Source organism: Cnephaeus nilssonii (genome assembly GCF_951640355.1).
Source record: "Cnephaeus nilssonii genome assembly, chromosome: 2".
NCBI classification, from domain to species: domain Eukaryota; kingdom Metazoa; phylum Chordata; class Mammalia; order Chiroptera; family Vespertilionidae; genus Cnephaeus; species Cnephaeus nilssonii.
Window position 1 is genome coordinate 64,954,162 of NC_137073.1, and position 12,815 is coordinate 64,966,976.

The 12,815-nt window shown below is 42.4% G+C and overlaps 1 protein-coding gene across 1 annotated transcript in view; it reads right to left on the minus strand.

The window, feature by feature from the left end:
- ADGRV1 (adhesion G protein-coupled receptor V1) overlaps positions 1–12,815 on the minus strand; it is a gene marked incomplete at its 5' end in the record, with an annotated part of 444,372 nt that overhangs the window by 285,936 nt on the left and 145,621 nt on the right. The window contains 4 exons of the mRNA XM_079797671.1: positions 734–1,755; positions 3,725–3,860; positions 4,586–4,757; positions 7,648–7,791. Coding sequence (XP_079653797.1) covers positions 734–1,755; positions 3,725–3,860; positions 4,586–4,757; positions 7,648–7,791 — 1,474 coding nt within the window. The remainder of the gene's footprint in view (positions 1–733; positions 1,756–3,724; positions 3,861–4,585; positions 4,758–7,647; positions 7,792–12,815) is intronic.

Sequence of the window (12,815 nt, forward strand, 5' to 3'; positions counted from 1 at the left end):
TTGATAATGAGATCTCAGACTTTGGGATGGATTATTGAAAGTGGTTGGGCAATCCAGAATGAGGGTTCGAAACAGGATAGGCAATTGTGTACTTGGATGACTAAATTAAGTATATTTCAGAGGAAGAACATGGACTTAAGTATGTTTAAGGTTTTCTATATATTGTAAAAGTATAGATTGTTTAACTAGCTCTGAGCTAAGTGACATTTACAGTCCATTAAATTCTAGCCTAGCACCTGTGTTCATGGTGTGGGTCCATGCCATAGGAAGACTATGTGGTTTTCTTTGTTGTTTTTTACCCCATTTTTATTTTTCAATTACAGTTTACTTTCAGTATTGTTTTGTATCAGTCTCAGGTGTACAGCATAGTGGTTGGATAATTATATACTTTACAAAGTGCTTTCCTCATATTGCCAATACCCACCTAGCAGCATAGATGGTTATCAAAATGTTGACTATATTTCCTATACTGTACTTTAGATCCCCATGAATATTTCATAACTATCTTCTGTGTTTCTTAATCCCTTCCCCACTTTCACCCAATCCCCTAACCTTTCCCCCCGCTGGCAACCACCAGTCTGCTCTGTGTCTATAAGTCTGGGAAAACAATGTTTAATGAATGACTATAATACTTCAAATAATTCGCTCTTTCAATTAAAGATAGCATGACCTTATAGAAAACCCTATACCACAAACGTGGTACATTTTTCTCGCCATCCCTCCAAAGAGATACCTGTAATAATGATCATGGCAAAAGCTGCAAACCCGTTGTCATCCTTCCCCTGCACGATCTGTGCTCCCCCTCGTGGGTCTGTGAGAAACACGTAGAAGAATTCCTGCCCCTCAGGCTCATCATCGTCCAAAATTTGAACCAATACTTTCCGTTCTCTCTCTCCATCTGCAAATGCAAGGATGAGAGTTTGTTCGGCAAAGTCCTCCTCTTCTACCGCCCACGTTAGGTTGGAAAGTCCATCGGCATCATGAAAGGGCAATGCATGTGGCTCCTTCTGAGCAGACCTTTCACCAAAAGTTTTCACCGTGACACTGACATTGCCAGTAGAGCCACCAGTTCTGCGGATAAGAACTTCTGCTGTGTTAAATGTCCCATTCTTCATCTCCTCCTCAACGTAAACAATGGGCGGCCCAAGACTAAAGGCTCCATGAATGAAAACATTTGCAGTTCCAGTGGCCACCTCGGGCTGGGTGACAGGTGTCTCAGGGATCGCAGTTGCCCCAGTAACAGTGGCCACCATTTCAGTCGGCTGTGGAGTGGCAGTTACCTTGGTCACGTCGGGGGGTGTGGTGGAGGAGTCAGTTCCAACGGGAACGAGACCTGTGTCATCATCATCCTGTATTGTGATCACTGCCACACTGAAATCCAGATTCAGGCGCGGTCGCCAGTTTGTTTTTGTAAACTTTTGCAATCCTTTAATTTCTACTGCAGTTAGATTAATGTAAAAAAATTCTTCTATCTCGGGAAGCTGGTCATTAATAATGATTATTTCAAAATGAACCTCGGCTTGGAATTTCTGAAAAAGCAGCTCCCCATTCTGAACAGGCTCAAAATCTTCCCGTGGCTTTGCACTTCCTGCGGTTGTCTGATAGGAAACTTTAATAAGATTGCCGTGGAACCCAAAGAGTCTTTGCACGTGTAATCTGATCATCTGAGTATCCTCTGACACGACGATATGCCTTGAACTAGGGGAAAATTGAAAGATTCCCATTGGCTCAATTTCGGCAACAGTGAAACCTGATCTGGAAGAGAAAAAAAAAAAAACAAGAAAGAATTGATGAAAATAGAAATACCACAGCAGAGATTCATTTTTCACACATTTAAGAAGCTGCTCAGGAGGGCATCATAAACATGACATGCTCTTTCAAATTCCATAAAACCCTACATATTTGCTATGAAAAAATCAGAGCACAAGAAATGTAAGAACAGGAGCTGCTGTTACTGGCGAGGGGCCCTAACACGTTGGAGCAAAGTGAAGAGCTCAGAGGTGCCTGCTCTGCTTCTCTGGTCAGCCCAGACCAGCTCTCTGAAAGGTCTGACCTGTCAGGCTCTCTGTTAGGATCAGTGCACAGGAAACCACAAATTCTTAGAATGTTCTGGATGTCAGCCAGGTGTCTTATCTACCAAATAGAAATAGTTGCCCTTGCTGGATGCAAAATCCTTGTATCATAATGGGCCTCTTCCCTCACACAAATGCTACTGGGATTTTATATGTGGATTGGAAGAAAACTTCCATGACTGCATGATTAATCCTTAGCTTTATCCTATGGAGTTTTGTTGTGAGTTAATGATTATGTCAGAAGTAACATCAGCCTAATCCAGACCACAGGCATATTTTCTTCGACTAACAGTTTTGGTTTTTTTTTCTGAATGTGAATGCCTTTAGGAAGGATACTCTAGGGTCCACCACTCCCTATGGTAAAGCACTGATAGCACATAGCACAATGGTTAAGAGCTAGATTCAAATCAGGGTCCCAACCATTATTATCTGTGTGACACTAGGTATGTTACATAATCTATATGTGACTCACTTTCTTTATCTATAAAATGGGACTAAAAATAGTATCTATGTCATATGGCTGCTGTGAAGAATAAGAGTAGAATAAACACATATCATTCTTAAAGCAAAAAGCATTTGAATTTGTTGCCCTAAAATACATTCTATGACCAAACACTTTTGAAATAACATAAGTATGAACTAAAGCCATATTTGATGCTACCAACCACATAAACATATTATATATACAAACACACTTAAACACACACCAATTTTACCCATACATTTCCCTCCCACTTTCCAAATAAGTAAACTGAAGAACAGAAAGATCCTGTAACTTTCCCCAAGTCACACGGCAAGTACGTGGCAGAGCCAAGACTAACTCCATAAGTCTGTGCTAAAGTCTGCCTTCTACTGTTTTGATCAAGCCCTTCCTAACCATGAGAAAAGTAAATTGCTTTTGGCTTGAACATATTTATCTGCAAGTATTCTGATTTAAATTAAATTCAAAAGAGCCAATGGCACAGGTCATATTATTACTCTACTAGAGGCCCATTGCACGAAGATTGGTGCAAGAATAGGCCTTCCTTCCCCTGGCTTCGCTCCCGGCCACCTGGGAGCCTGCAAGTCCTTGCTCCCGGCCAGAGCGCTGCTCCTGTAGCTCCCTCCGCCCCCGCCCTCCCTCTCATAGCAGGAATCCCGCCCCACCCGGCCTGCATATGCAAATTAACCCACCATCTTTGTTGGGTTAATGTGCATACCCACTCCTGATTGGCTGATTGGCGTCACGGAGGTATAGTCAATTTGCATATTTCTCTTTTATTAGTGCAGATTGTGACGGCTTCTTCTTACTCTGAATCCCTTTCGGAAAGCAGGTATTTTCTAGTTACTTCTCAAAAGACAGCCCCTTTCAAAATAGGTGACTTTGCCATTATGTTTCTTATTGGAGATGTTACCCCAGGCCAACCCTCTTGAATTAGAGTCCATGGTGATGAACTGTCTTCAAGGCAAAGAGTGGTGGTGCCTGTGTGAAAGTCAGCCTGCCTCCATGGCATCTTGGGCATGCAGGCCATGTGTTCCTCCACAAAAACTGTTTTTGCATTTGCTTCAGGGAAAGTGATCTCGTGGTGTGTTTTGTTTTTGCTTTTTTTCTTGTGTGTGTGTGTTTCTGTTTCAATAGATACATTCCAGATTATTCTTCAGAGACATCTTACCTAAGTTCGGCCCCACCAGGGGCACTGCTCTGGACTCCTGAGAGGTGAACAACAAAGGCCTCTGGCTGACCAGGCCTGGGAAACGTCCAGAACAAGACGCCTTTACTTTGTTCTCCGTGGGAAAAGGAAAGGCTCCCTGAAAGGAAACATGAAAAGGGAAGTAGGGTATCCTTTCTGAGTTCTTAAATTGGGATTCGACTCTTAACCCTTTGCACTCGCTTGCTTTTTTCTCAATTCCTTTATTCTAATGCTAACCGTGTCGAGTCACACTCGACATCCGAGTGCAAACGGTTAAAAATGTAGTGAAATATTTCCTTTTCCAAAATTCTATTACAGGCTACGAAAAGAAAAACATTTTAAAGGTGGGGGAAGAGGGAAATAAATGTACAGCAAGTTCACTAAAACACATAAACGTTGCCTCCTCCACCCTTGTCTTCAATCCCTGTCTACCTGGTCGAGGTCTAACCCTCTAACATCATCTCACTGACCCTCATAAAACTAATGGTATCATTGAAAAAGAAAGTAGATTAAGTAACAGTTGCTCTACTGTCAAATATTCAGGTGAACATGTACATGAACACAAAGGTGTGCCTTTTTTATTCTTATTACTGTATGATCCAGTTTAAGTTTTTAGAACTACTTTTAACAAACTCCTGATGTATAAAGTGAGCTTAGTGACCACTATTTCCAGTGAGGTATGAAATTTTTCATTTGACTGAATAAACTTTCTCTCATCCTCACCAAGCTATATTACAAAACAAACAGGTCATTTCCCCAGAATAAGGATGACCCAAGAAAATCAGAGGCCAATTACATACCTTCATGTGTTACAGAACAGATCTTAGAAAACCTACAACTCACCCAGTTTTGGGGTCATGTTGCCAACAACGAATTCAGGCACTTCTAATCCAGGTGCATATCCAGCCACCCAGGAAACCACGATGGAGCCATAGGTGCCTCTCCTAGAAATCACCACTTGGCTTGTGCCGGCAGTGATGTTCGTGAGGGAAAAGGCGGTCGATTCAAATCCCACCTGAGGAAAAACATGCGGAGAATATTTAACTTCTCTCTATAGACCCTTGTTTTCTGGAGAGTGGATTAAAACGTCAACTTCTTCTTTGTTTACACAATATGTTTTCCTGTTTTAGAATATATTCAAATAAAGAGTAATGTTTAAGAAATGACACCTGAGACTTGATAACTTATTCTATTTTATAATTTTGACTGTAGTTTATTTCTTTAAATCAAAATGTAATCCTTTAAATTAACAATATCCAAAAAGACAAATGTAATTATGGTTAAATGAAAGCAATGGATTAAAACTGGCAGTTTACTATGGCTTGTTCGTGGTTCTTTATGGAACCCAATTTGTCTAGAACTGAAATTTGAATTCTTCCTAAGACATAATAATATATTCTTTGTTTATAAAATGAGCACCAGGAACTAGATTTTTTTTTATTAAGGTTCTTTTAGTTGTTTTTTTTTTTCAATTGAATATCTTTTTTTATTTTTGAGGATAAGAAAGCATCAAAGATTTTTTTAAATAGTCATCTTTTTCATTCACATAAAGTAAGATATTTTCTTTAAGGGCAACCTTTTCAGGGGACCCCAGGATTTATAAATGATTTATAGATGAATTAAGTTCTGGTCAATGAGTAAGAATAAAACCAGATTCCTGGCTTTATTTGGACAAATCAGTTTACCTCTTTTGGTCCCATTATCTATAAATTTGAGATACCATATGATCAATGATTCTATATTAAGACTCATTCTCACCATTTTATTTTTTTATTTTTATTTTTTAAAAATCTATTATTATTGATTTCTGAGAGGAAGGGAGAGGGAAGGAGAGATGGAAACATCAATGGTGTGAGAGAATCTGCTTCCTGCACACCCCCTACTGGGGATTGAGCCAGCAACCTGGGCATGTGCCCTGACTAGGAATCAAACCTTGACCTCCTGGTTTATAGGTCGGTGCTCAACCACTATGCCTATATCAGCACAAATTTGCCACAGGAGCCTCAACAATGAAAGGCAAATCTTTACAAGGTTAATAGATGAAAAAGACTGCAATATTAACTTAGGTTTCATTCTAATTTTAATTATCTATATATATATAAAAGCCTAAGCTACCAAATGACCAACCAACCAATTGACAGGTGCTATGACGCGCACTGACCACCAGGGGGCAGACGCTCAATGCAGGAGCTTCCCCCTGGTGGTCAGTGTGCTCCTACAGCCAACCTCCCATGGTCCCTCCCCCTGGTCGGCCAACTTCCCACGGTCCTTCCCTCTGGCTGGCCAGTCCCAATGACCCCAATTGGGGCCACCAGCCAACCTCTTGTGGCCCCTCCCCCCAGCCGGCTGGCCCCAATGGCCCCAATTGGACCAGCTGGCCAACCTCCTGTGGCCCCTCCCCCCAGACGACCAACCTCCTATATCCCTTCCTCGCGGCCAACCTCCCACAGCCACAATCAGCCCCGATCGTCGGCCAGGCCGAGGGACCCCACCCATGCACAAATTCGTTCACTGGGCCTTTAGTTTAATATAAAATGCTTCAATATTAAATATTTAATGTCAAGAAAAAAACCTTGCTAATTCTGACTCAAAGTGACTATTATTTTTAAAATTCTATACTTTACATTCAAATTTTACAAGATACAATCTTTCTAAAACTCCAAAAAGGAAATATATTATTCTACCTAAAGTTGAAAATTGACAAATTGTTTTCATATGGTATAGCCATAATGTCTACTTTGATATTCATAGGATTACTTACATTTTTATTTTTAAATCCAAATTTATTTTTCAACTACAGATATCCTATCTAATAAAAGAGTGATATGCAAATTGACCATCACTCCAACACACAAGATGGCTGCCCCCATGTGGACACAAGACGGCCGCCACAAGATGACCAGCAGTGGAGGGCAGTTGGGAGGGACCAGGTCTGCAAGGGAGGGCAGTTGTGGGTGATCAGGCCAGCAGGGGAGGGCAGTTGGGAGGGATCAGGCCTGCAAGGGAGGGCAGTTGGGGGTGATCAAGTCTGCAGGAGAGGGCAGTTAGGGGTGACCAAGGCCGGCAGAGGAGGGAAATTGGGGGTGACTGGGCCTGCAGGGAAGGGCAGTTGTGGGGGACCCAGGCCTGCAGAGGAGAGCAGTTGGGGGGACCAGGTCTGCAGGGGAGAGCAGTTGGGGGGACCAGGCCTGCAAGGGAGGGCAGTTAGGGGCAAACAGCCTGGCAGGGGAGCAGTTAAGCATCAATCAGGCTGGCAGGGGAGTGGTTAGGGGGTGATCAGGCTGGCAGGAGAGTGGTTAGGGGTTGATCAGGTTGGCAGGCAGAAGTGGTTAGGGGCAATCAGGAAGGCAGGCAGGTGAGCAGTTGGGAGCCAGCAGTCCTGGATTGTGAGAGGGATGTCTGACTGCCCGTTTAGGCCCGATCCTACTGGTAGGGTCCTACCAGTAGGATCGGGCCTAAACAATAGTCGAACATCCCTCGAGGGGTCCCAGATTGGAGAGAGTGCAGACTGGGCTGAGGGACACACTCCCCCCCCTCCGTGCACGAATTTCGTGCACTGGGCCTCTAGTAGTATTATATTAGTTTCAGGTGTAGAGCATAGTGATTAGGCATTTATATACCTTACAAAGTGATCACTTTGATAAATCTAGTATCCATATGATACCATACATGGTTATTACAATATTGTTGACTATATTCCCTATGCTGTACTTTATATCTTTGTGACTATTTAATAACTGGCAATTTGTACTTCTTAATCTCTTTCACCTTTTCCACCCATCCCCCCACAAGATGGGATGATTTAAGGTAATAGTGAATCTTTTAAAATTCTCTGAATCTTAGTCCTTCCTATAAAAGTTGCTGCCTGGTAGTATCCAGATAGTACCACACCCAGGGCCAATTACCTGAGAATTGGCAGCTTTCTCAGGAACAGGTAGGATAGCGGATTTGGCTTCCTGGAGAATTTTTGGCACGCCATAGGAACGTCCACCAACAAGCATCACAGTCACCAGTTGCAAGGTGAAATTAGAGCCCAGTGATAGGAAGACCTATAAACAGTATCCATGACTTTAAGTATTAAAAAATAATTTTCAGAGAAAAATAATGACATTGGCATTAGTCATTAGCACATGACCTCAGAATACGTTTGCATGTTTCATCAATCAATGCCCTTTCCTTCATGTTATAAAACAAATCACTGTTATGGAGACTGTGGGGTGAAGAGTGATAGTAATCCTATATAATAAAGAGGTAATATGCAAATTGACCATCACGCCCTCACAAGATGACTGCCTACGACCAGGCCGGCAGGGGAGTTAGTGAGGGACAACCAAACAACTGAACAAGCAGGCTGCATGGGGCGACCAGGCCAGCAGGGGGGTTAATGAGGGATGACCAAATGACTGAACAAGCAGGCTGCATGGGGAGACAAGGCCAGCAGGGGGGTTAGTGAGAGACAATCAAATGACTGAACACACAGGCTGCGTGGGGCGACCAGGCCGGCAGGGGTGCCGTGAGGGGCAACCAGGCCAGCAGGGGGGGCAGTTGGGGGTGGCCAGGCTGGCAGGGGGGGCAGTAAGAGGCAACCAGGCCAGCTGGGGGGGGGGTGCCATTGGGGGTGATAAGGCTGGCAGGGGGGGCAGTGAGGGGCGACTAGGCTGGCGGGGGTAGGGGGCAGTTGGAGGTGACCAGGCCAGCAGGGGGACAGTTAGGTGTGACCAGGCCGGCAAGGAGTGGGCAGTTGGGGGTGACCTGGCCAGCAGCAGGGGGCAGTAAGGGGTGACCAGGCCAGTGGGGGAAAGCTAGGAGTGACCAGGCCAGCAAGGAGTGGGCAGTTGAGGGCAACCTGGCGGGGGGCAGTTAGGGGCGACCAGACTGGCAGGGGGGCAGTTAGGAGCAATCAGGTTGGCACGCAGAGGCAGTGAGGGGCGATCAGGCTGGCAGGCAGGTGAGCGATTAGGAGCCAGCAGTCTCTCCTGGTTTGGAGAGGGTGCAGGCTGGGCTGAGAGGACCCCCCCCCCTCCCCGTGTATGAATTTCGTGCACCTGGCCTCTAGTAGAGTATATAAAACACAAATGTGCAAATTCTCCATGTGTTCCCAAGTGGTCTCAGGAATGAGACTCACAAGAAGTACTATTAGTGATAGAATCATGTGCTACAGGAATGGAAGGAGCCACAGGTGAATAGTGTCAGCTCCTAAAACCAGAAATACCTCTTCATTGATAGTAAATAATAATCCATATTTACTCAAAATGAATAATGATTTAGGTGCAATTATTATTTGACAAATAATTACCAATGCCGTGTATTAAGTATCAATTTTCAAAGTTTTAGAATCCAACAAAAGAGGGGAAATCCTGAATTTTAAAATTGATGTTTCTCTAATAGATTTTTTTTAACTATACAATACATTTTCCCACAGAAATAGTTGATAATGGATCAGGCAAGTTACCACATAACCTGGAATATTGCTAAAATATTCTGTACATCTTTATTGAATGTATAAATAACCATTTCTATGAATTCCATTCTTCTTTTAAAGATAATGTTCTTAAACATACATCACACCCTCCAAATGTGCAAAATATGTACCATAGTGATTTCAAATGTTGCGCAACATGAGGGGAACAGATGTCTCGTTCATTCAATCAATCTTCATTTTTGTCAAAATGGCATTCACTGAACATGAATCATAGGTCAATTGCTAAGGAAACAGAAATAAATCACAATGTCCTGCCTTCACTCACTTGTTTCCCACCGCTCTTCTAAGGGTATGCCCCCTCTTTCCCAGGCAGTTCACTGGCTGGGCAGCTAAGGATTTTTTTGTCCCTGTTTCCTAAAGAATGAAGGGCTAGGCTCCCAATCATTTGTGCCTCCCCACCCGGCTGCTCTGTTCACGAGCTCAGCCAGCACACACATACTTGTGGCCGCAGCAAATCCCCAGGGTACAGCAATTGAACGGTGAAGTTGAACAGCAGTAACAGCAAAGTGGAGGAAAAGCTTGTTTACTACAGAAGAAACCCAGGGGGATTAATTTGAAAGGACTTTGAAGGTTACTAGGAGAGGGCGTGTTCTCCAGCATGCCCTGCCATTTCCCTGTTCTAGGACTGCATTACCAATACTATCCTACATGGTTCCCATCATGCTTGATCACATCTGGGCTCCAGTGGAAAGAATGTACAGCTCCATAATATCCTGCACACATCTCAAACACCACTAACCCACGCTTTTATAACTGCAGTTAACGGCCTTCTGCACTAGACAAGGAGCAACAGGATGACAGAGATTGTGTCTTTGTCACCTCTGTACCGGCTGTGCTTATGGCAATGGCTGGCACAGGGTGAACACTCAATAAATGTTTGAATAGATGACTCAACCACAAATGTAAAATTCTTGCATTCTAGCTTAAATAATTTTAAACTTAGACGTGTTTCTTTATTATGCCAACGAGTCTTATCCATCAGGATGCACCTCATAAAAGAAGTCTATTGTTACCCAGGGGAGGCAACAGTTTATACGCCCAGGTCCTGATGTTAAATCAGCACCAAGAGTCTTCTAGTTTCAGAGCCTAATGGAAACTTTCTGTGTTCTTAAATCTACTGCCCTGCTCTGTGGCTGACCTGTCCAAGGTCTTAATTTTTTACGAGGGTAGAACAAGGAGAACGGTATATAATTCTTGTAATTAGTATCTTACAAACTTCAGAGAGCAATGCATTATATCCAGGGTGTGAAGGAAGAAGGGGACCACAGAAAAAATCCTACCCTTGGTTTGTGTGTGTCACACCCTGCCCCACACAATTACCTTGGAAGACACAGCAACACCTAATATAATCGACGTCTAGTCCTACACCACATTCCTGAAATGTGAGAGAAAGAAGGAGCCTGTGCAATTTTAAATATGTTAATAAAAGATGTTAAAATAAAGAAACAAAAGGAAGCTTTCACGTGTTCATCAGTTAGTCAACTTTTGTTGGCTCTCTTTTAAAAATAGAAATAATTAAAATAGGTTCAAAAAGGTATTAAAAATTCATAGATGATTCAAACAGGTATTAGGAAAGTTAAGTATTTTTATAAACTATATTATTAAACTTTCAAAGTGAAATCAAAAGAAGACTACCATCTTTCAAAATGTTCCAGGTAGCACTGGCAACAGATGATCTCAGACTTAGGCAGATCAATGGTTTTAGTCCATGTAATATTTATCACAAATTTGGGTTTTCCTATACATAGTCTGAGAATAATTTTGTACTTGCCACATTGCTTAGTGAAAGAACAGAATGGTCAAATCATCAATGTGCCATGTCTCAGTGTCAAATGGAACCTTACTATCAATATAAGATATATAAAATAAAACTATTCCTAGAAAAGCTGAAGGAATGTCCCCATATTCGTTAGCAGAGATTATAACATGAAGGTGTTTAGAAGGTGATGTTACACAGATATGTGTGGGAAAATGTGTCAAGTTATTGTGTAATATTATAATAACATCATGTAACTTAAGCACACTGTATTTAAAAGAAACTCTGATCATTTGTAAATGAGACCTAATAAAAGGATATTCTGGTTAAATTAATCCACCTCTTATTTCCCCAACTTTGCACTCTATTCCAGTCTTAAGAATTTTTGTTTATAGAAAACAGAAGTTAGACATTGACACAATAGGTATGTGGCACTGAGTCAATTTCCCAAAGAACTACAGGGGAATAATTATGGAACCCATGTGTCACTAAGAAGCCTCCATTTTTATCCTTTACTAAACAACAAAAGACTCAGGTGCACGAAAGATCAACAGGCTACAATACTAGGTATGAATTAATATAATATGCTTATTGCTTATTCTGAATGGCAGCCTATTTTATACTTATCATAAACTTATATGAAATAAGATCATCAACACTGATCTTAGTGGATGGAATACAAATAGCAAACTGCTTCATTTTTCTCCTAATACTGCTTTGTGGGGTTTCTTTCCACAAAGAAACAATGTTGTGGGTAAGTCTTGAAGCTTTCTGTCACTTTCAGGAAGGTAAAGGCCAGACCTATATCAATCATGACTTCCATCAGGCATACAGTAAAGCTCCCGTTTATCCCAGTTTTTGTGTGATTCATGGTTCAGGATCTACAGTGGGGAAAGGGGTCATGGTATGATGTTTCAATATTCCCTCAGTCCCCCTTAGACCTTCCCACCAATCTTCTGGCACATTCAAGGTTTGGGATGGGGGGTGGGGGTGTTGCTTTGAGAAAGAATGACAAAAATTTTGCCTCCCTGATGTAGTCCTTTCTTGCCTAACACTGGCTGACCACTATCCTTCCATGAAGTCACTCAAATTCTGGACCGCTCATGGACTGACGTGGGTGTTCCTCAAAGACTTCAGAATTCCACCCCTCACCAATCTTCAGAGACCACGACCTTTCTTAGATTCTCACCTAGCTTCACAATCCACCCCACATATTTTTCCCAGGATTATTTCAATCTGGTTACCCTCTGGGGCAGCCTTTCCCAACAATGAGATCATTAATCCCCAGTGCCATAATGCATCCCATGTATGAAATAAATTAACTTATCTCCTATGCATATAGAATGACACTAGCTATGTACTACCATCCTCAGAAGGAGTAAGACAGAGTTACTCGCATCACTTTCTGTGATTCAAACTGAGAAAGGCTGCTGAGGTACCTACAGGACTCACAGGAAATACACATTCTTTTCACTCGAATCCCAAACATCTGCCACAGCTGTCTACCGCCTTCTCTAGTTTTTACCATCACAGACAGTCAGAGCCACTTTCCACACAGATGCACAAGGAGAGAAGCAGATACCAGTCCGTGTGTTCATGCAGGCCCTCCAAACTCCAGGGGGAGGCCAGTCCCACAAGAAAGCCTAAATTTCTCCCCTTCAACAAGTATCCTGTGTGTTTATGTGCATGTGTGTATGTCTGTGTGTGTATGTGGGCATGTGTGTGTATATTGGGGTGTGTATGTATATCAATTGAAATGATTTCTGGAACTTTGAAGGATTAAATAAATGCCTGCTACTATCTAGACAAAAATATTTCATCTTCAAATTGAAATA